At 47.4% G+C, this 22,244-nt stretch overlaps 1 protein-coding gene across 4 annotated transcripts; it reads right to left on the bottom strand.

Moving 5' to 3' along the window:
* Positions 1-538: 538 nt before the first annotated feature.
* On the bottom strand, positions 539-14,028 carry U2AF1 (U2 small nuclear RNA auxiliary factor 1). 4 transcript variants are annotated; one of them, XM_070488948.1, is made up of 9 exons: positions 13,854-14,004; positions 10,238-10,325; positions 7,287-7,353; positions 6,379-6,445; positions 2,928-2,977; positions 2,664-2,762; positions 1,997-2,130; positions 1,818-1,910; positions 539-825 (listed from the first exon to the last, which is right to left on the bottom strand). In XM_070488948.1, the coding sequence occupies exons 5-9, from the start codon at positions 2,955-2,957 to the stop codon at positions 678-680; spliced, it is 504 nt and encodes a 167-aa protein (XP_070345049.1). In that variant the 5' UTR covers positions 2,958-2,977; positions 6,379-6,445; positions 7,287-7,353; positions 10,238-10,325; positions 13,854-14,004; the 3' UTR covers positions 539-677. The 4 variants fall into 4 exon arrangements, with proteins under 4 accessions (XP_070345049.1, XP_044606804.1, XP_044606805.1 ...); XM_044750869.2 differs by lacking the exon at positions 7,287-7,353 and having other exon boundaries at positions 13,854-14,028; XM_044750870.2 differs by lacking the exon at positions 6,379-6,445 and having other exon boundaries at positions 13,854-14,014.
* Between the last annotated feature and the right edge of the window lie 8,216 nt (positions 14,029-22,244).

Genomic DNA, 22,244 nt, shown 5'->3' with positions numbered 1-22,244 from the left:
AGTTATGACAGAACATGGAAACGTGACGAGCGGCTCCCGCGCTACACAGAGCACACTCCTGCTTTCTCTCCCACTCACGTTTCAGGAATGCACAGCAGCTCTGGAAGCAAAACTAGAAATCTCATGGGTAGGTAAGAAAAATGTAACACAGACAGGGTCCACTGACTGCATTTTCTCAGAAAGATGAGCTGTCCTAGCAATGCCGGCACAATCCAGTTACGTCTCAGCAATGATTTACTCATTAGTAAGGAAAGGGACTTCAACAGGCTCCCCACACCAGGTTACTCACAGCCTCAGCGAGAACGCGGGATCACTGCTAATATGCAGACAAGGAGAAACAGATTTGATTTCCCCCATATGAATTTTCCCTCCACTGCTGGGTGTTTTATTTCACATCCTGGTTTTAAAACACAGTGTCATTCATCCCCCAAGTGACTGATGGATACTAACCTTTACCTCAAGGACTGACGACGTGCAGGTCTGCAAAGGAAGAGATTTAAAAGAACCACTTTCCACAAGAAATAAGTTACACCAAGAATACTGTTGTCACTACAAATTTTATTCAGAAACCCATCTTTGTTTTTTTTTGTTGTTTTTTAAAAAAATTCCCATTATGAACTGGTTTGGTCAATCAACTACAACACTTTCTAGCAGACATACGGTAAAAACGGCATGGCTCAGAATCGCCCAGATCTTTCACGATCTCTCGACCGCCTCCGGTCACGCTCCCGTCCCCCACCGCCTCCACCGCCGCCGCCGCCACCACCGCGACCACGGTCCCGAGACCGCGAGCGACGCTCCCGAGACCGGGACCTCGATCTATGCCTGCAAGCAAGGAAAAGAAACAAAACCATGGCACCCAGGCCAACACACACCCAAATCACAGTGCCCAACACTCAAACACTCCCTTTCACTGAGCTGACGACACCAGCGCAGATTCACACCAACGCCAGTTCACAGCTGCACACCCAGACGCTAAGATGTGCAAGTGTCAGGGCAAAAAGGGCATCTCAGAACCGAAGAGGTCCGACAGCCTCCATATTCTGTAGCGCCAACAAAGGATCCGGGGAAATCATAATGAAAAAGGTGAACTGGACGCACCCATCCCTCACCCTCACCTGACACCAGTGTCAGGTTCCTCCCCAGCCCAGTCCCTGCTCAGAGGCTCATGGGCTGAGGTGTCCATCAGGCTGACTGGGGGGAGGAGGGGGAGGAAGCAGGATTCTTTTCCCTTATGCTTCTTTTTGTTGACAAAGCAGAATCACGAGCAACATCTGCCTTTCCTTATTTATGTGTAACAGGAGAGGGCTGAGAACCTCCCTGGGGTCAGAGCTGAAACTAAGCAGGAGAGTGACTCATTATTCTCCCCAATACCTGCATGGAAACACCAGGACCAGACAGAGGTGACCGTGCTCAACTGTGCCGGTGGTCCACAGGGGCGAGGCCACCACCCCTCTCCAAAAATCAAACCAAGGAAACCTCCCCAATCCAAAAAAAACCAAGAAACCCCAAGGGAAACGTGCAGTATGTAAAGGAAGGCATGGCACCCGACCCGGAGTGTACAGGCCGCACACACGAGCTGCATTTTCAGGTCACCTGCTGAACCAGGCCCCTGCTTAGTCACTGAGGTTGATCTCTACTTGGGGAGGAGGGAGAGGTATGCATACAAAGTCTACTTCAAAGAGTAGGTTTGTGTGCTTTAAAATATGCACTACATTCTAAGCAGTGCCTTTTAAAGAACAGAAATAACAGGCCAAACTTCATTTGAAAACAATAACAGCAATTCAAAGCTACGACAGACCCACTGCAACACTCACTTCTTGCGCCGGCGCCCGTACAGCTCCCGCCGCAGCTCCCTCGAGATGGGCTTCAGGTGCATGAAGTTGCAGAAGCCTCCTCGTGTGCACTCTCTGAGGGAAAGAACCACCATCGTTACGTCAGTGCACAGCACACTAGCTTCCCAACAACGCAGCAGCTCCAGGCTGCCCACACCTACCCCATCTCATACTGGCGGCAGCAGGCTTCTCTGAAGTCGGTCACGGGAGAGAGCTCCGCATGGATCGGCTGTCCGTTAAACCAGCGGTTGTTCAAGTCAATCACAGCCTTTTCCGCATCTTCTTCACGGCGAAACTGAAATGATAAATCAAGAATGCTTGCCACCACACTTTAATCACAAATGTTTTCAATTACTGATGCAAATATGTTATATGTTCATGTAGGTAAAATAAAAAAGGCAGAGTAATGTTGTACAGCAATTTAAAAACCAGACAATCCTTTCTTTACAATTAGCTTACTTAATTTTGTGATGGTCCAAGATTATGCCAACTATGTTGCCTTGGTTTTCAAATTCGATTGGTTAAAAGAGCAAATGTAATGACTGGCATAGGCAATGAAAGCTTTATTAAAACAAAACCAAGAACATATAAAGCAACTTCTCCCCAGTACAAACAGCCTCTAACCAACAGCGATGAAGATATGTGACACCAGAAGAACCATGAGCACGGAGGCCCGTCAGTCCTTCTACTCGAGCTTCTATCTCGTACGGGCGTCCAGCCAGGAGAGGGCCGAGTCAGTGCATGGAAAGTCGTGAATAGTACCAACGTCAAGGTTCACAGCTAACAAAGCACAGCAAGCACCCCTTATACCTCACTCCTGACTCCTACCTTGACATACACATTTCCAACGAGGTGATCGCCAAGGTTATCACAGACGTTCATCTCCTCAACTTCACCGTACTTCTCCTCCATTTCTGTAAAAACCTCCTGGAGGAGGGACAGTGGTGTTAGGCTCATGACACATTAAAGATGAAAGAGTAATTCAACATAATTCACGGGTAAGTATTGTTTTTAATGAGGAAAAATGAACTCCTCCCAAACAGATAGAGAAAATGAACAGGTCTATCAGTTTCAAATAGTCAATGATCTCACCTCGAAAAACTCATCATAGTGTTCCTGCATCTCGACGTCGCTCACAGCACCTGCAGACAACAGAAATCTGGCTGGTTAGAGCAGGGCACGGGACCTGAGAGAGCTCGTGCTTAAACTCACACTGCTACAGTAACACACATGAGGTTATCTAGAGAGAAAGCACAACAGAGTTGCATTCTCGTGGAGCACTGCAGATACTGCATTACACAGCCAGTTGTTAAAATTGTGAAGTGTGGTGACATTTTTAAATGCCCCTTATGACAGTCTCAATTCTGGCTATTAAAATATTAAAACCACAACAAATTTTAATCAGCATCAAAGGGCCACATTTTCAGAAAGAGTGAGGAAAAAGTTGACTCTCAAGAAATTTTTAAATGAGAATTTTCTTCCTTTTAAGATTTAAAATAGAGGCCAAGTAACCACACTGATTTCCCCCCTTTATTAGGTTAAAATGACAGCTGAAAGGAGGGTAAGCGATTCAGAGCTTATGTTCCTGACTAGTTTATTTTACAGATTATCAGCCACACAGAATGCCAGGAAATTCTTTCTGATGTGATTAAAACCCAAATGACCATCAATAAAGACTCAGTAGAATTACCAAGTTCAATTACAGTATTCTGAATGCCCTCTGAATAAAGGGAAAGTTACAATGCTTTGTTCAGGAAAGCATTCTTATTTTATATTCCAAAACTAATTTCATCAAGTTCATTCTTCTTCATAATTCACATGCACTAAGTGAAGTCATGTCCACTGTGTGGGTAGATTTTGCAAATTTACATTCTATCCCCATTGTCATTCTCTCTACCAAATTTTACCATTTGAATTCTAGAGTTCTCTTAACCTAAATCTGAGAAATCACAAAGCTGGTGTGTCAATAAACTGATGCTCCAAACACTAGATCGGGAGCCCACCCAGCGGCAGCTTCAAACTGGGCCAGCTTACTCTTCAAGTGTCCCCTTCCACGGCCACATTCCTGGACTGTGGCCTCCTCTGTACACCCCACCAAGGGCATCTGGGCTGTGGCATATCCCAGACTGTGCTTTTGAGAAATTTTCTGGCTCTCTCAAAAACCTTTTCATCTTCAAGGATAAGAACTAACTTCAATCTTTTGATTCTGAGAATAATTTAGTTCACTTTCTGGCCCATGGATGGCTCCCTGCATTTCAGTTATTTTTGAATTTCCAGGAATGTGGCTTGCTTTAGAACTCAACACTGAACGCATCAGGCCACAACTGCTCCTCTCGACAGCCCATCCCAATTTAAAAGCTGCAGGAACGATCCCCTTTCCTGAACAGAAACCAAGTACTGAACAAGAGAAAACCTCGCCAAGAGAAGCCCATTCCAAAGGGCAGGTTTTAAGGTTTAAAATTAACTTCCTTCTCGACCTCAGAAAAAATGAGAAGAGAAAAAACAAATCCACATGCTCCAAGTCGTAGCACGATTGAGAATCAAGTTTTGGTTGTGGTTAAAACACTGGCTGAAATCATGATATTTCTATCATTACCATGTACCATAGAATCTTGTATTTTAATAGCTTCTGGAAAGTTCATATTTGAAAATGCTTGATCGTGGGCATATTTTATCTTCTATACTCTGCTTAAAACTTATGAGTCAATCCAAATGACTTGAAAGGCAGAGATTGACAAAAAAACAAAAATTACCTACATGACTCAATATATTTTAAATAATACAACTTGAAAAATACACAGTTTTCTTACAGAAACATTCTTAAATTGGGACTCATATTTAAGTTTAATCTAAGCATAGAAAGCTTATTTTTCTACAGATGAAAGGGTATGTTAAAAAACAGCCAGTAATTTTAGGAAATTAAGGAACCTAGCTGGTTGAAATTTTATTGGAAGGCTCTGATGCCAAATACTTCTGGTTTACCAACTTAAACTGATTTTCTTCCTAGATTGTAGAATGAGAATTTCATTTAATTTGTACAATCTGGACCCCAGAATTGGAATATTTTGCACAGCTAAACTTTTATTTTGTAGCATACACAAAACAAGAGTACTGTGAATCGCAAATAAAGACACAAAGAAAACTAATACAACATTCTTTTGTCAATAAAGCATACGCAGTCCCCAAATAAACAATGAGGGCAAAGAGTTATTAATTGTTGTTCCTCAGTCACCCACTTTTCACTCATTTTTACCCCAGGGCAGGCTGTTAAAAATATCATTATTAAGTCCATATATAAACATTACCCTCCACCTACTGATCTTAAAAAACAAAACAAAACCAAACCTAGGTATTTTAAACCATCAGATTTAGGGAAAGAAATGAATTCCCTACTATAAGGTCAGTATTAGCATCGAAAAACATCTAGTGTCTTGTGAGAAAAAACTTCCCAGCCCCTCCCCCGCAGAGACAAGCGCCAGTGTACTCGCAGGCGCGGAACCGGGAGGCCTCCCAGTTTGGGGCTGGCTCGAGTGGGTGGCGCCCGCTCGGACCATTTCACCCTATAAACTGAGGGCTCACGGCCAAGGGCGCATTGGTAGGTCTGTGGCTATCCGGGGGTACTTCTGATAGCGCCTTCTCTTAGTTTTTACAGCTTTAACATCAGTCAGTGAGGAAGAAGCATCTACCTTTGGGTTTGGACCTCTTGGTTTTAGCAAGAGTCCAGGATGTTCATTTCAATTTATCCATATGACTAAATTGATTCTACAGCTCAGTAGCTATAAAATTTAACTTTCAGTTTTTTGAACTTTCCAATGAAACTACTATGTATCCTGTTCTCTAAAAACTAGCCCTCAGTAAATACAATATTCCTAACTTCAATCTGGTACTTCTCAATAGAGGAAGAAATCATAATATCTATTGAACACCCACTTGAGAGCTAGTTCCCCAGCAAGGACCCCGTATTTTCCAAATGCAGTACACTAACTCCTGAGGCTGGAGACCTGCATAAAGCATCTGATTAAAAACCGAGTCGGCACAGGGCTGGTGTCGAGGAAAACTGGGGGCTCAATACAACTCGGAGGACCCTCACTTGGGAAACATCCTCAGAGCGAGGCTCTCACAATGAAAGCATGATCTCCAAAACAGAGTTTAAGGGAAAAATGTCTAATAAGAAAGAAAATCTGAAAAATAATTTCAGAATGACTGGTTTTAAAGTGAGAGAGAGTTCCCAATACTGCTGCTCTGAAGTGGGAGAGCACCCGCACAGTCACGCCCAAGCTCACTCTCCCTGGGACGGCGGGCGGAGCGAAGCGAGAGCAGCTCTGGGCTAGTGCAAAGGGCGCCCTTTCCAGTCACTGTCTCCTCAGATCGGGGGGCAGGAGTCACATCTCAAGCAGCGGTTTCCACAGGGCCATGGGACAAAAGCTCTCGACACCTCTAGAGAAAGGCGGTCCTTGACACTACAGCGCAGACCAGGTGGAGCTGACACTGAGCTCTGACACGCAAGCCCAGGGGACCAGGGAAGGAACTTGTATGAACTTACAGCGCAAACCGTCAGCAGACTGGGAAGAGTTTTGAGGGTTACGGTAAATGTTCAAGAGGGCAATGGTCTGAAATACAAAACGCAACAACTTTATATTACGGAAAATTAAATTTAAACACTTAACCGGTTTCCTGTGGCGATCGCTTCAGTCAAGACTCAGTGCTGAAAAAAGAGCAAGTTATTTTCTTTTGAAGCAGAGATGTTTTCTCTTAGTTGATGGCTGTCTTGGAGCACCCTAACACTGCAATGTGACAGAGATCCCATGATATGCTAATATTGTATTTCTGGTCACAGAATGGAAAAATTCTCCACTTCAAAGTTCCAATCCAATTAAAAGTGCAAATAACTCGGCAGGCTACCACCGCAGTATTCTTGGATGCTACAGAAAACTTTTAATCAACAACTGAGAGAAAAAAGTGCCTGTATAAACGGATGGTGAAATTACTGTATTAGAGAAATACAATAATTACATATCATGAAATCTCCACTTCCTAGAGGAAAAATTATAATGGTGAAATAAAACCCACACTTATTGGGCAACTTACCTTATTGCTTCCTAAATATTCCTAAGATTTTTAATTTTACAGAAAGAACTTAATAAATGCCAGGGGTTCAGTCACTGTGAAGACCAATGATGGGCTGATACTGTTCAAATGCCACATGACGGACCCCTCTCATTAACAAGTGTCAATCAAGGGAAGAGGCCCGCCAGTGACCTTCCCTAGGACAGCCTCCTGAACGTGGCCAAGTATCGAGTTCTTGCTGTAGGCACCAAGGACTTCCAGCACCTTGTCCTGTTTGCAACAGCTCTATGTCAGCAGCTCAGAAGCCAACATTGTTTGTCTCAATTAAGAGTGGGCTCTTTAACACCATTGTTTTAAAAAAATTTCTCCAACTGTGGGACTTACAGTGTGAGCCGTCAGCCGTCTGTGCACTGTTTTGGGGATTACGATAGATGTTTTGAATCAAGATGGTCTGCGGGGAAAAAAAAATAAAAAGGGGAATTCTACTGGCTGCTGTGCATATATTAGACAATTGCAAAGAGACAACTTGTTTGCAAATGGCTAAACGCTTGTTTGCTTGTTTGTTTCCCGCAAGTCAGACACGTGTCTTCTGAAGAGAATACCCAAACCATCATATTATGAAAACAGAGTTGGAGCAGTGACTTCGGTCAAGTCAGCCAGCAACCAAGAAGAAACTGTAATTGTTACTTATAGTCCCACGTTATTGAAGTGTTTTAATGTAAGATAAATAATAGAATGCTAACATTTTCTTATACTTCAAGCTAGCAGACACCAAGATGTCGGAAAATTCACATATAATCATATCCCCCATACAAAATTACTCTTTTAAAACCAAATGCGTGACTCTACTGTATGCAGCCCATCAAGCTCTCTGGTCTTGTAGGAAACAGGCACACCACATGGGTTTCCTAACTCTCATGGACACCTATCATATTTACATTTTCTTGGTGGGATCTCTGTTTACATAATACAATAGCTTAAAACATTTGCTCTTTTCCGATCCTTCTTTTAAGGGAAAAAATCCTTTTAGCCCTTGTGCTTTAAACTGGATCAGGCAGACTTGAAACCTTACATTGTACCGTTCTTCTTAAAATCAAGTTGTCTGAAAAAACAAACCATGTTTAAGTTAGTAGGCTAATATATTACATGAATCTTAATGTCCACATCACTGTACGAAGCTTAAAAAGAAACCCACACTGAATACACTAGAGATTCACAAGCTGAACCAACAAACCACATGATTTAGAAAAATAAATGTTCAGTCTCAACATGTGTCCAAAGCAGTTTTGTAAGTGGCTTTACAAAACCAGCCAGTTCCACTTGCACTCCATTTAAAGGGGGGTGGTTCTGTGAGAACTCCCCAGTCCGAGGTCTGCTGCTAGAAACCCACTTTGGGGGAACATCCGACAGCCAGACCACATGTGACACGCAGACCCTCCACTCAGGGCCTGGCACCTTCCCCCAGCCATCTGGCACTGCCCCGAGTCAACTGATCTGGGGCCTCAGATGTTCCAAAGCCGATGGACTCAGTTTCCAACTGGAAGCACCAGAGTGTGACAACTTTGATGGAAAGCTATACTGAGCCCAATTATTCAACAGGAAAAGTGATTTTAGGTCACACTCAGGGAAGTGGCTGTTTCATGAAAGAAACTTCACTTAAAGGGGGCAATGCAGGTCCATTAAAATCAGTGGTGGCCAAGATTACCTAAAACCAACCAAGCAAATCAAAACAAGATGCTCAAGTTAACACAACCGACCCCACCACACTTCAATGGAGTCATTGCCTCATTTTGATCCATAGTGCCCAAATTAACTTCAGGTTAACAGTCTAGGTAATCAGTGATTCAGAAAGAAAATAAACCAAGTGTCTGTGGGTGACTTACAGAAAACTTTCATAATAGGGGAGCTTTCTCTCTCTCAGCCCAACACTTGGCACCTCTATAAGTTACCCCCAAATCAAAGAACTCAGTGGACACTGAAGATGCATAGTTACCACCCAATCTATGGCCACTAGCTTAGTTGGGGAGATTTAATTCATAAATCAGAGCACTAAAAAAGATCTACAAAAAACAGAAAATTTAAAGCAAGTCCTCCAATATTGTAAAATTCAAAAAAGAGACACGTCTAAAGCTACTAGGAGATACATTCTTGTTATAGTAACCACTTGGTAATCAGGAATAACGGGGAGAGGAAAGCCATCACCCCCCTTCTAAAAACACATTAAATTGTAGAGTTTTCTATGGGCTTAAATTAGAAAATACTACCAATGTCTCTTTCTTACATCAATTGGCTGATTTTCTTAAATACTTGCAGGAAAACATAAATGTCTATTCTGTTACATGTGAACAGAAAGACACGAGCTCAAAGGCAGAGGCTGCAGCGTGCAGGGTCACAGGTAACAGGTACCCAGTGGTCAGAGGCTGCGCGCTAGGACCACGGGCATGAGAAGGAGCTCAGCAGCCCTCAGTGTGCAAGGACTGAAGCACAGATTTTTCCAATTCCAAGTGTTCAGTTCAACACAGACGGAAGTTTTCCGTTCCTACGAGAGGTGCTTTCTCCCTTTAATTCACCAGCGATCACTTGTAGGGTGCAAACCTTTGCCTTTTCTTCAATTAACCAAAAACAAACTATCAAAAATTCTAACTTCTGATTGATCTGAACTCACAGCAGGCCTAAGCCCAAGACAACGGCATTTCTCAGTTGACTGAGCAGACCAGCCAGAAAGCCCCGACGGGAAACGCCCAACTTCTAATGCTGAGTTTCATTTTTAATGTTTCTTTTAAAGCAAACTGCTGTTTCCTCAACTAGGGGTCCAAAAGAGAGGACACCCAGGAGGACTGAGAAGCCCTGAGTGCAGGGCACATGCGTGGGTCTGTGACAAGCACGCCCACGTCTCCCGCAGGCCGCTCGCTCAGCCTCCTCTGCTGCCCGGAGAGGGAGACAGCAGAAAGCCCACCTGCAGCCACCGGGGCCTGGAAAAGAGGCCAAGTCGGTGCTGGCGGGGCTACCCTCTGGACCACGTCTATCAGGGCGCAGGCAGGGCGGCAAGGCACGGAGAGTGGTCCCAGCCAACGTGCAAACATTAAAAACTTATCTTTCAAGTTTCTCTAATGGCAAGAACACGGAACGGTGCTCACAGACCTTCCACGGGGGCTGGTTCACCTGCCTCACTCTCACTTAAACAACAGAACACACTCATGAACACAAATGGAAAATAAAGCAACTGGAGAAAAAACGACCTGCTGGATACATGGAAATTATTAACTACCTGCGCAAAGTACACGAAGTTCTGCTAATTTACATGAAAACAGGGAAAAAGGAAAAAACAAACAAACCTGGCTAAAGGTCGGTTTATTGTGCAACCGAGAGCATCTGTCTCCATGACGACATGCTCCAATTTTGAAATAGAAGGAACAGTTGACTCTGTAAAGGGAAATAAGAGCCGATTATTTTTCTGGGAAGACATCAAAGAGATGGAAATACGTCATCAACGTGATATATGCTATCAAACTACTTTTCTTTTACTTTACAAAAACATACGCACATCATTTTTTGTTGGTAGCAGGTACCTTCTCCTTCCTGCCTATAATTTTAGGACTACAGTCGGTCTGTACCTGCGGGTTCAGCATCTGCAGAGTCAACCAACGCTGGATGGAAAGACCTAGGACAGCTGCATCTGTACCGAACTTGCACAGACTTTTCTTCCTCTCATTATTCCCTAAACAATACAGTATAACCACTACTTCCACCACATTTACAGCGTATTAGGTATTACAAGTAATCTAGAGATGATTTAAATTACTCGGGAGGATGTGTGTAGGTTACATGCAAACACTACACCATTTTATACCAGGGACTTGAGCATCCGTGGATTTTGGTATCCGCGGGGGTCCTGGAACCAATGCCCGTGGATGCTGGGGGAGGACTGTCCTTAGCTTGAATTTGCCCTTCCACACACACACTACTTTTTCAATAAAGACACTCTGATTCTAACTTGATTCCTCCTCAGTCAAATCCCCTCCGCTCTGAACTTTCTCTGCTCTATTGTTTTTTCTTAAACAGGATGTTAATTTAAAACTAAATTTAACTTGAAATGCACCTGTTCTCTAGTCCTCCATGACGAAATTCTCTCTTGAGAGACAGTGTAGTGAGGGTCAAGATCCTGCCTCTGCTCCCAGCCGCCTGGGCTTGGGCAAGTCACCCTACCCCTCTGTGTGTGCGCTTCATACACAGTGCCCATTAAGTGCAATCATGACCTACATCAAACAGAACACAAAGTCCAGGTTCTCTCATCCATGATACCAGACCAACAGGAAATTTCCAAAAACACGTCTGAAATAAATAATTCTCCTGGTTTCAATACAGTAAAAAGCAACTACTGGGGGAGCTCAACCTGACTGGAGGAACCACACAAGGCCACCGTCTGTCCCTATCGCAAAGCTCTCCCTTAATGCTGTTCAAACACCTGGACGATCTGGCAAGTGTGGCAGCAGTGCCAGGTGGCTCAAGAGATCTGCGATGAACTATGAAATCTTACTAGATGGGCCCCATTCACACTGAGACTAGCAGAGGTGGGAAGGTTACCTTGCAGATTCAATTTTTTAGCAAGTGCCATATGTTTAGATAGCCAATCCAGAGTTAAGATCAAAGGGCCTCAATGAAATTTGATGGACCATGAAGATGGATTGGCCACTGATTTATTATTAAGGAGCAATAAAGATGGAAAAATCTGAACTTGTCAGGGGAGGAAAATGATTAGTATATATATTTACAAACTTACAGGTCTTAATCTAGATTATCTAACTTGAGTATACAACATTACATCTTCAGGGACTCACCTAAAAATGAAGAACTTATTTTAAAAAAATCTCAGAATGGGGAGAATGCCTGCATGAACAACTAATACTCAACTGCTCCACAGAGCTGAAGCAACCCTCGTTCCTGTGCTTCCCGAGGTGGCTTCCACGTCATGATGCCCAAGGAATTATTTAGAGTTTAGTATATTAGTCAAAATTTTTCTAGCAATAAACTTTAGTGATCCGCTTATTTAACTACTGAAATGAAAAGAAAAGTAAAAGAAGATGTGTGATTTACTATCACAGAGATGATGTTAGCTAATCTGCACTTGGATTAGAAAACTGTGCATAACTTCAAATGCATAACTGACAATGTTTTTAATTGTAGAGACACCTATGTTTTACTTCCAGCTTAAATTATAAAAAAGAACAAGTTAGCAGAAATCGTTATCTTCATTTTTTAGGAGGTGATTTTGTTTCTCAGAAACTAAAACCAGATCTCCCTGAAATGAGAATACGAGTGTCCTCCATTAAATAATCAAGTTTCCTGAACTACAACCACGACTTTCACCATACACTTCTAACAGCTGAAATGTGGTTATTTCTACCAGGAATATAAAAAATGCTACCGGAATAAACCTCTGAAGTAAGAGTTTTGTAGGGTAACAGCGCAGACACCACCTGATACAGTATTTTATAGGAACAAGAAAAAAGCCCTGCACGGGGCTGGGGCTGGGGCCGGGGCCGGGGCCGGGGCCCGGGCCGCGGCCACGCTGACACAAGCTGCAGAGGGAAACGCTGCCTGCTCTCCAGCCTGCCTCAGAGGAGCCTCTTTTCCCAGTAGAGCCGACCGGTTCAGTCAAGATCACGGTGAAAGGCAAGTTCCCCGAGCTGCCTCCTCTGCATTCAGGGTCCATACCTCTTCCACAGCATTCACAGGGTTTTAATACATCTTACTATAATTATCCTTTACACGACATGCAGGCCCTCCCTCCCTGAGTTCCTTGAAAACAAGATCCACACTCCATCCATCTTTGAGTCCACAGAGACCGGCCTAGGGTTGACACCCAATATGATTCTGGAGCAACTATGACTGATGCTTTTCTTGTGATTTTTGCTAGGAAAAAATATAACCCCCTCATCCCAAGAACACAGGAGATTCTACTGTGTGTAAAAGTAGACATTTTACAAGACAGACTCCATCCTGGAGAACAGAAACAATTTAAACTGTTTGAAAGAGTGGTATTAAAACTATCTTTTACCTCTTCTGAGATTTTATCATTAAAGACGTATGTTCACATAAACCTTGCAAAGCCCGGCAGAATCCCAAGATGGTAACTACTCACTCAAAGAGGAGATTAAGCCAGACCATTAGCCTTCAGGTTTTCAAAACAAGAATTATCTTCCCAAAATGTCTGAAGACATGCCGTTTAGTCTAAACTTGTCAAGGCACTGGAAATTAATACGTGCCAAGATGGCAAGATCAAAATTAAATTTTTTACTTTTAACAATTGATAAGGGAAGGCATGCAACCTTAAAAAAAAGGGGGGGGGGAACCACCTAACACCTTTTCCCTTATGTTGGAATTGCATCTTCAAGTATCTTAAAAGCTGATCACGCCTTTCACGGTTGGTTAACCCAGGCGTCTCCATAACACTTTTTCCCATCAAATGTCCTTATGACCGGCCCGATCACCGCTTACACACGCAAGAGGCTTGTCAATGGGGCAAAACCCCGACAATGAGGAAGCTAAGTGATCGACACTGGCGAGGTTTGTACTACAGCTGCCAGGCGCGACATTAAAAGCTGGAAGTTGGGGGCATCGGGAACATTGACAACTTCGGGACAACTCGAGACTGCCCCAGAAAGCAGGACGCGGGGCCCGGGCGGGCCACGGACGGGACGGCGGGGGCGGCCGAGGAGCCCCGGGCGGGAGAGGCCGCCGCCCGCCCCAGCGGAAGCCCGCGCCCGCCCTGCGCCCAGCGCCCGCCCGCCCAGCGCCCACGAGGCGACGGCGCGGCTCCCGAGGCCGGAAGGGCCGCCGCGCCCCTCCCCCCGCCCGGCCCGCCCGGGCCTGCCGCCGCCGCCCGGGCCCCGCCGCCGCCGCGCCCGCCGCCTCCCCGGCCCAGAGCCCCGGCGGGCGGCTCTCACTCACTTGTCTTTCTCGGTGCCGAAGATGGAGGCCAAGTACTCCGCCATTTCCCACCGGCCGCCGCCGCCGCCGCCGACACCGCTGCCGACGCCGCCGACCCTGCCCGACGCCCGCAGGAGACGTCACCCGGACGCGACGACGCTCGCCCCGCCCCGACGGCGTGGCGGCGCTGCCCAATCAGACGAGACGCTGCCGGCGCGTGGGCGGAACTTGGCGCGCGTGCGCGTGGCACCGCCCCCTCGGCCTGGGAGCCCGCGCGCCGCCCGCCGGCGCCCCCTGGTGGCGCGCCCCCGGCCTCGCGCCCGCGCTCGTCGCCCAGCTGGCGGGGTCCGAGGCCTGCGTCCCCTACTTGGCCCTGGATCCCTCGTGGGCGGGTTGGCTGAGGTCCGGGAAAAGCACGCGCCTCGCCCTCCCCGCACTCTCCCTGGGGGACCCCTCCGCCGGTCGAACCCTTCCTCCAGGGAGTCCCTCCTCCACCACCCGCGGGCCAGGAAGGAAGTCGGGGCGCCCTGGCCGCCCCCCACCCACTCCCTCTCGGAGCAGCGCCGCGTTGCGGTCCGGACCCGGGGAAGCCCAGCGGGGCTCGGAAAGGCTCCAATCGCCCAGGAAGCCACCCCGCACGTCTCTTGGGGCCGTGCCCCGCGATGGGCGAGGGGCTGCGCTGGGGCGGGGGGCTGCAGGGTATGGGATGGGGATCAGTAGCACCCTGAAATCCTAAAGACCCCGGAAAAGATGGGACCCCAGGGGAATGCTGCGGGAAGAGGGGCCTGGATGGGAGCTGAGCACGAAGTTACAGATCTAATGGGGATGCTAGGTCTTTCCCCCAGGGCTAGCCATTTCCAAGTTTTCTAGTTTATTCTGGGGTTTTTTTTTGTGTAAGAAGATATGTATATACGTTTGCGGTCCCTGCTTTCTCTCCACTCCTTTCTGCACCTTGCCTTTTTCCATGTAACAACAGTCCATCCTGGAGATCGCTCCATGGGAGGACGTGCTCCAGGGGCGGGTGGTCCTCACTGCTTTTGTAGCTGCGGGAGCTCCACTGTGTGGATGTTGAATGGCTTATTCAACTAGTCAGTCCCCTGTTGGTGGACATGTGGGTTGTTTCCAGTCTCTGGCTTTAACTAGCAGTCCTGCTACAAGTAGCCCCCTGTATGGATCTTTTTGTATTTGGGACAAATGCACCGCCTCCCTCTTTTGCAGTCTCAAGTCTTTCATAGTTAGACAGATGAAGCAACAGAAGTTTTATTCTTGGATGAGGACTGCACAAAAATGAGTTGTCCTGGCAGAAATGCTTAATATTTTAGTGGACTCTAGTGTGTTAAAACTTGGTATAGAACCCATTTGAGAATGGATTGCACATAAGAAGAAATGATAATCAGATGCTTGTGTATGCCTAAAGCCACTGTGAGGAGCCCTGGGTTTCCTTTGGATACAATTTGAGAACCACTGTTTAGGTGGTGGGTGTCCACTGAAGATTTTATTTTATTTTATTTTATGTTTCTTTTTTTTGAGGAGGATTAGCCCTGAACTAACATCTGCCACCAATCCTCCTCTTTTTGCTGAGGAAGACTGGCCCTGAGCTCACATCCGTGCCCATCTTCCTCTACTTTATAGGTGGGATGCCTGCTACAGCGTGGCTTGCCAAGTGGTGCCATGTCCGCAACCGGGATCTGAACTGGCAAACCCTGCGCCGCCAGAGTGGAATGTGCAAACTTAACCGCTGTGCCACCTGGCCGGCCCCCCAATGAGGATTTTAAACAGAGGGGGCTATGATCGTATCTGTACTTCAGAAAGATCACTCAGTGCTGTATAGAGGATGATATATTAGTTTCCTGTTGTTGCTGTAACGAGTAACCACAAACTAAGTGGCTTAAACAACAGAGCTTTATAATCTCACGGTTCCGTAGTTCAGAAGCCTAGGAGCCTCGCTTAGTTTCTCTACTCTGGGTCCCGCAAGGCTGCATCAAGGGGTTGGCCAGCCTGGGCTCATCTCGGGGGCTCTAGGGAAGAACTGGTTTCAGGCTCACTCAGGTTGTTGGTAGAATTCAGTTCTACATGGTTGGAGGGCTGAGTTCCCTGTTACCTGCTGGCTGTCGGTCATCTTCTGGTGGCCGCCTGCATTCCCTGGCTCATGGCTCCCTTCAGGAAGGGAGGGTTGAGTCCTTCTCACGCTGTGAGCCTCTCTGCCTCATCTCTCTGCCTCTGCCTCTAGCCAGAGAAATCTTTCTGTTTAAGGGCTCCGATTACTAGGCTGGGCCCCCCTGGAGGACCCAGGATGCTCTCCCTGTGTGAAGGTCTTGTTAATTACATCTGCGGTGTCTTGATGGCAGCCCTTAGTCTAGTGTTTGAACAACCAGGGGCCGAGAATCTTGAGGGGACATCATTAGAGTCCTGCCTGGATTGGAAGGGAACAAGAGACCAGTGAGACAGTGAGAAATGATGGGGCCTGAACTGCGGCGGGGGTGGCAAGTGTAGTGGTCAGAGTCCTGGGCCACAAGTTACAGAAACTGACCACAGATACTGTGATGGGCTAAACTGTGTGTCCCCCCCACCCACGTTCATATCATGAAGCCCTGACCCCCAGGACATCAGAATATGACTGTGTTTGGAGATGGGATCTTCACAGAGCTGATTAAGTTAAAAGCAGGCTGGGAGCGAAACCAATCCGACTAGTTTGCTTAAGAGAAGTGATTAGAACACAGACGCAACACAGAGGGGCAGCCATGAGAGATCACAGGGAGAAGATACTGTCTACACCATTGACAAGCCAAGGAGAGAGGCCTCAGGAGGAACCAGCCCTGCCGACAGACTTCTAGCCTCCAGCACTGCACGAGAATACATTTCTGTTGTTTAAAAGGGGTTTTAAAAGGAAATTGGGTCATTCATCATGTCACTGGGAGAGCACTCCTGCTCTGGTCTGGGGAGGACCCGCTGGGGCTGCTGCATCTGCACTGTGAGCCCACCCTGCCCCCAGTGACACCAGGAGCTCCGTAGTGTGCAGTGCTCTGTTCCCCGAGCGAGTTCTCACCATCCCTGCCTCTGTGTGTTCCGGCTGGGTGGTGGTGGATTGGCAAGCTCCTGGCCTGTGCTTCTAGATGCTCTTTGAGTGGCCAAGGGGAGAGTGGGCGCCTACTAAGGCAGAGAATGGGTGAGGAGGAATGGATCCGGGAGTAGTCCTGGCCTCCGTGGGAGGTTTGTCCACAGCTTTTCCTTCCCTTGCTGCCTGCCCTTGGGTCACCACAGGCGGGGGCACATGTTATGACCCACCCACGGCTTTGGGGCTTGGCCCCACTTTGGCCCACCGAATGTGAGCAGACCTAATGTAAGCCACATCTCACGGAAGCTCTAAGTGCTCCTTGGTTTGGGGAAAGAGCAAGTTCCAAGTGTCTGCTCCCCTGCAGTCCGGGGCCTGAATGAGAAGCACGTGGAGGCGGCCTGACCAGACCTGCAGCCTGAATCAGTCTCCCCAGATGCCCTGCAGGCGAGGGAGCCGGGAATATATTTATTTCTGTAAGCCACTGACACCTTAGAGTTGTTTCTCAGCATCAGGGCAGCACTGCTGACTAACACAGCGTGGGTGTGAATTGCCCATCAGACATTCAAGTAGAAATGACCAGCAAACATTTGTACGTATCAGTAGACTATCTGATAGAACGTTCTGTGATGGTGGAAATGCTCTATGTCCGTGCTATTCAATACAATAGCCACTGGCCACACGTGGCTGTTGAGCACTTGAAATGTGGCTAGTGTGATTAAGGTACTGAATTTTACATTTTATGTAATTTTAATTAATTTAAATTTAAACTTAAGCAGCCATGTGAGGCTAATGGCTGCTGCACTGGACAGCACAGGTGCACCTGAAGTTCAGGGGGGAGCCCAGGTCGCGTGGCATATTGGGACTCATTAATATGTGTCAAGTTAATGTATATAAATGCATATGGAACCCTGGAGCATGTATACAAGATTTTAGTATGTATGTGTTTTCCTGGGGACAAATAGTCCATAATTTTGTCAGATTCCCAAAGAAGTCTTTAGCCTCAAAATTCAAGAGGACCTCGAAGGTCCTGGATGTTGTCTGTTGGTTAAGGACCCCAAATATTGAGAGAGCAGATCAAGGGTCGGAGCCCCAAGGGACAGCAGTGTTTGGGGGGCAGCCGCAGGACCCCTCAGAGGAGCCTAGGCAGTGACATCTGGAGGAAGAGAGCCAGAGTCAGGAAGCCAGGGGACCAGATGGTCTCAACAGCAGCTGTCACAGCAGAGAGAGCAAGAAGATGTGGCTGAGAAGTGAGCTATGTGACAGGACCATGGGTCTTCTTGGCTGGGAGGGGCTGTATGCTGAGTGCCAGGATTTGGATGAATTCACCTGTTAGAACAGCATCTCTCTTGGCAACAGAGCATCCCCCACCTGAGGGAGAGCTGGACCAGCAAACCAGAACTTCCCTTAGGAAGAGCAGAGACTCAGAGTTGAGCCAGATAAGTGACAAGACAGAAGCCAGTCCAGCAGGTGGTATGGCGTCCAGAGGGTGCAGCAGCAGGACACAGTCCAGGGAGGATGACTGCTGAAGAGTTGGAAGCTGGAAATAGGGTGTCACCTGTGGAGACCCTGGGAGAAGGGGTAGAAGGCAGGGGTAAGATCTGTGCGTGGAAGCTGAACTGAAATACAAGACTCCATCACAAAGAATTAATGTGGTTGCTAGAACCAGGGCCACCAGCATCATTCCTTCATCCACCCATCCAACTATCCGTCCATCCATCTGTCCATTGGTTTGTCCATGCATCCATTTGTCTGTACATCCATGCGTGCATCCATTCATGCATCCATCAGTCCATCTATCCGCCTGTCTGTCCTTTCGTCCATCTGTCCGTCCATCCATCTGTCCATCCACCCACCCATTCATCCACCTATCCACCCACCCACCACATAGGTTGCCCTTGGTTTTCTGATTCCCTCACTCTCACATCCATTCTAATTCTTGGTTTCTCTCGACCGTCTCTGTTCCTTTTGGCCATGCCTTGGTGCACCTGGATCACCACAACAGGACTTATACTATCATCTTAGTTTGTTCCAGCTGCTATAACAGGATACCGCAGACTAGGTGCCTTAGACAACAAACATTTATTTCTCATAGTACTGGAGGCTGGAAAGTCCAGGATCAAGATGCTGGTCCATGTGGTTCCTGATGAGGGCCTGCTTCCTGGTTTGCAGATGGCCGTCTTCTTGTATGTCCTCATACGGCGGGCAGGGGGGAGGAAAGCAAGCTCTCTGGTGTCTCTTCTTATAAGGGCACTAATCCCATCATGAGAGCTCCACCCTCATGACCTAATTACCTCCCCAAACCCTATCTCCAGGTACCATTGTTATCCAACCAGGTTTGTTTTGCCCACTGCACAATCAGTCATCGAGATGACGAATTTGCAAAGAGAAAGGATTTAATCACAAGGCAGCCAAGCGGAGAGGCAGGAGAATCGATCTCAGATCTGCCTCCCCGAAAGTGTGGACTCAGGGACATTTATGGGATGGGGGACAAAGAGGTCTGAGAATGTGGAGAGATGTGATTGGAGGTGAGGAGAGTTGAGGTAACGGATGATCTGGGCAAGCGTACTCAGACTCCATGGCTCTTCACAGGACGCGTGTTCACAAACTGGCGGTGTGAGCATGATCTGAAGAGTTTTTAGTCTCTTGACATCAAAAGGGTCACTTATCAGGCACCTGCGCAGGCCCAGTTGATGGGCTGGTGGTTTCAACTGTCCTGAACTGGACAAGGAGTTCTAATCCTAAAAAACAGCTCACACACCCATTGCCGTGGTGACCCAGGCTCCAGGGAGACATTCTCTACAGGAACCTAGTGGGAGTCAGGTAGCATATTGCCCAAGCAGCACAGTTAACAGTGGGCTGGGGAATGACTAAAAGCTATAATCAGTAATCGCAGAAAAGAAAAAAACCTTTAGTTGCCAGCTACCCGATCATCAAGGGCTAACTGTTCACCCGTTTCACCACCACGTTGAGGATTAGGGTTTTGTCAACAAGTAAGAGGCATAAAGCGCAGGAGAAGCAAAAAATTTATTCACAGTCTCAAGAATTGCAACTCAGGAGACACAGATTCCAGTAGGAACTCAGATGTGCTCAGAGTGCAGGAGAGGGGCTCAGGGAGGAAGGCGGGTGAGTCGTGTTGAGGAAGAGTTCATTGGTGCCCAAGGAGCTCCACCCACCTTGTCTTTCAGGGTTTCAACATATGAATTTTTGGGACACACAAACGTTGTCAATAACAGCTCTTTCCTCCTTTCCCAGGTGACAATTCGTCCCTCCAACAGAGGGCTCTGTGGGAAATGCTTATTTGATTCCTTCACTTCCTGTGGAGCCCTCCATGGCTCCCAGGCACCTGGGCTCGCCCACCGGGCACCTGCCACTTCCACCTGTGCCACCTTAGTGTCTTAGTCCACTCAGGCGACTATAACAGAGCATCCCAGACTGGGGGGCTTATAAACAACAGATGTTTATTCCTCACGATTCTGGAGACTAGAAGTGCAAGGTCGACATGCCAGCAGGTGTCTGGTGAGGACCCATTTCCTGGTTCGTAGACCACGTCTTACTGTGTCTGCCTGTGCTGGAAGGGGCAAGGGAGCTCTCTGGGGTCCCTTTTATAAAGGCACCAATCCCATTCAGGAGAGCTCCACCCTCACGACCTGCTCACCTCCCAAAGGCCCCGCCTCCAAATATGGTCACACCGGGGGTTAGGAGTCAACATGGGAATTTTGAGAGGACACAAAGTCAGTCTATAGCATTCTACTCCAGGTACCCCCAAAATTCATGTCCTTCTCACATGCAAAATATATTCACTCCATCCAAATAGCCCCAGAAGTCTTGGCTTGTTCCAGCATCAACTCTAAAGTCTAAGTCCAAAGTCTCATCTAAATATCCCTAAACCAGATGTGGGTGAGGCTTGAGCTGCATTCATCCTGAGGCAGAGCCCCCTCCCGCTGGGAACCTCTGAGGCCAGACGAGTTATGTTTCTCCAGATACAGTGGTGGGACAAGGATGGACACTCCCATTCCCAGAGGGAGAAATCGGAAAGAAGGAAGAGTAACAGGCCCCCAGCAAGTCCACCGTACAAGGCAAAGTCGTGAGAGTTTGAGGCTGGAGACTAGTCCTCTTTAGCTGGACACCCTGCCCTCCAGCCCTGCTGGATGGGGGTCCTGCCCCAAGCTTTGCTGGACAGGGGTTGGTCCCTCAAGGCTCTGGGCAGTTCTGCCCCATCCCCATGGCAACTCTGGGTCACCACACAGCAGCTCTCTGCGGCTGGGGTCCCAAACCACAGCTCTCCCTGGAAGCCCTGTCTTTGAAAATCTAGGTGGAGGCAGCCATGTCCCCATGACTCTGAGGGGGAAGCCCACGCTGCACCAGCCAACCTGGAGCCACACCTGGGGCTGCAGAGGACAGCTGGAACCTAGTTGAGGTCCCACAGGTGCCAGTGGTCCCTCCTTTGAAACCGCCCTGCTCCCCAGGCCTGTGCACTCTGGCCTGTGCTGGGAGTGGCAGCTCTGATGATCTCTGAATTGCCATCAGGGCCGTTCTTCCCTTGTCCTGGAGAATAGCCAGCTCCTGGCTTCTGCTGAGATGGCTGATCCTGACTAATCTCCTTATCCATGGTCCGTTGAGCACATCCTTAGTGTTGTCAGTTTTTGCGGGGTGTAATCGCCCCGATAATTTTCTGAATCCTTGAGATCTACTTCCTTTTTGATTAACAGTCCAGTGTTTAAGTCATTTCTCTCTTCTGTTTTACTGTAAGCACTCAGGAGAACCAAGTCACACTTTCAACACTTGGCTTAGAAATAGCCTCACCCAAATATCCCATTTCATCGCTTACAAATTCTACCTTTCACAAAACACCAGGACGTGAACACAATTCAGCCTAGCTCTTTGCCACTTGACAACACAGATCACCTTTCCTCCGGTTTCCAGTAACACGTTCCCCCTTGCCATCTGAGACCTCACCAGAATGGCCTTACCGTTCGTATTTCTACCAACATTCTGTTCAGGATTATTTAGTCTTCTCTAAGAAGATTGGGATTTTCTCTCCAGCTCTCTTCTTTTCTTTCTGAACTCTCACCAGAATTGCCCTTAACAATCTGTTCACGGCAATGCAGGCTTTTTCTAGCGTCAGCCTCCAAACCCTTCCAGTCTTTATCCGTTTCCCAGTTCCAAAGCCGCTTCCACATTTTTAGGAATCTGTTACAGCAGCACCCCATTTCTCGGTACTAATTTCTGCCTTAGTCCATTCAGGCTGCTGTAACAAAAACACTATAGCCTGGGTGGTTTGTAAACAACGGAAGTTTATTTCTCACAACTCTGGAGGCTGGAAAGCCAAGACCAAGATGCCAGCAGACCCAACATCA

This window comes from Equus asinus, chromosome 18 (genome assembly GCF_041296235.1).
Source record: "Equus asinus isolate D_3611 breed Donkey chromosome 18, EquAss-T2T_v2, whole genome shotgun sequence".
Taxonomy (NCBI): domain Eukaryota; kingdom Metazoa; phylum Chordata; class Mammalia; order Perissodactyla; family Equidae; genus Equus; species Equus asinus.
The sequence above is the reverse complement of the archived record's forward strand: the minus strand, read 5'-3'. Positions and strand labels throughout refer to the sequence as shown.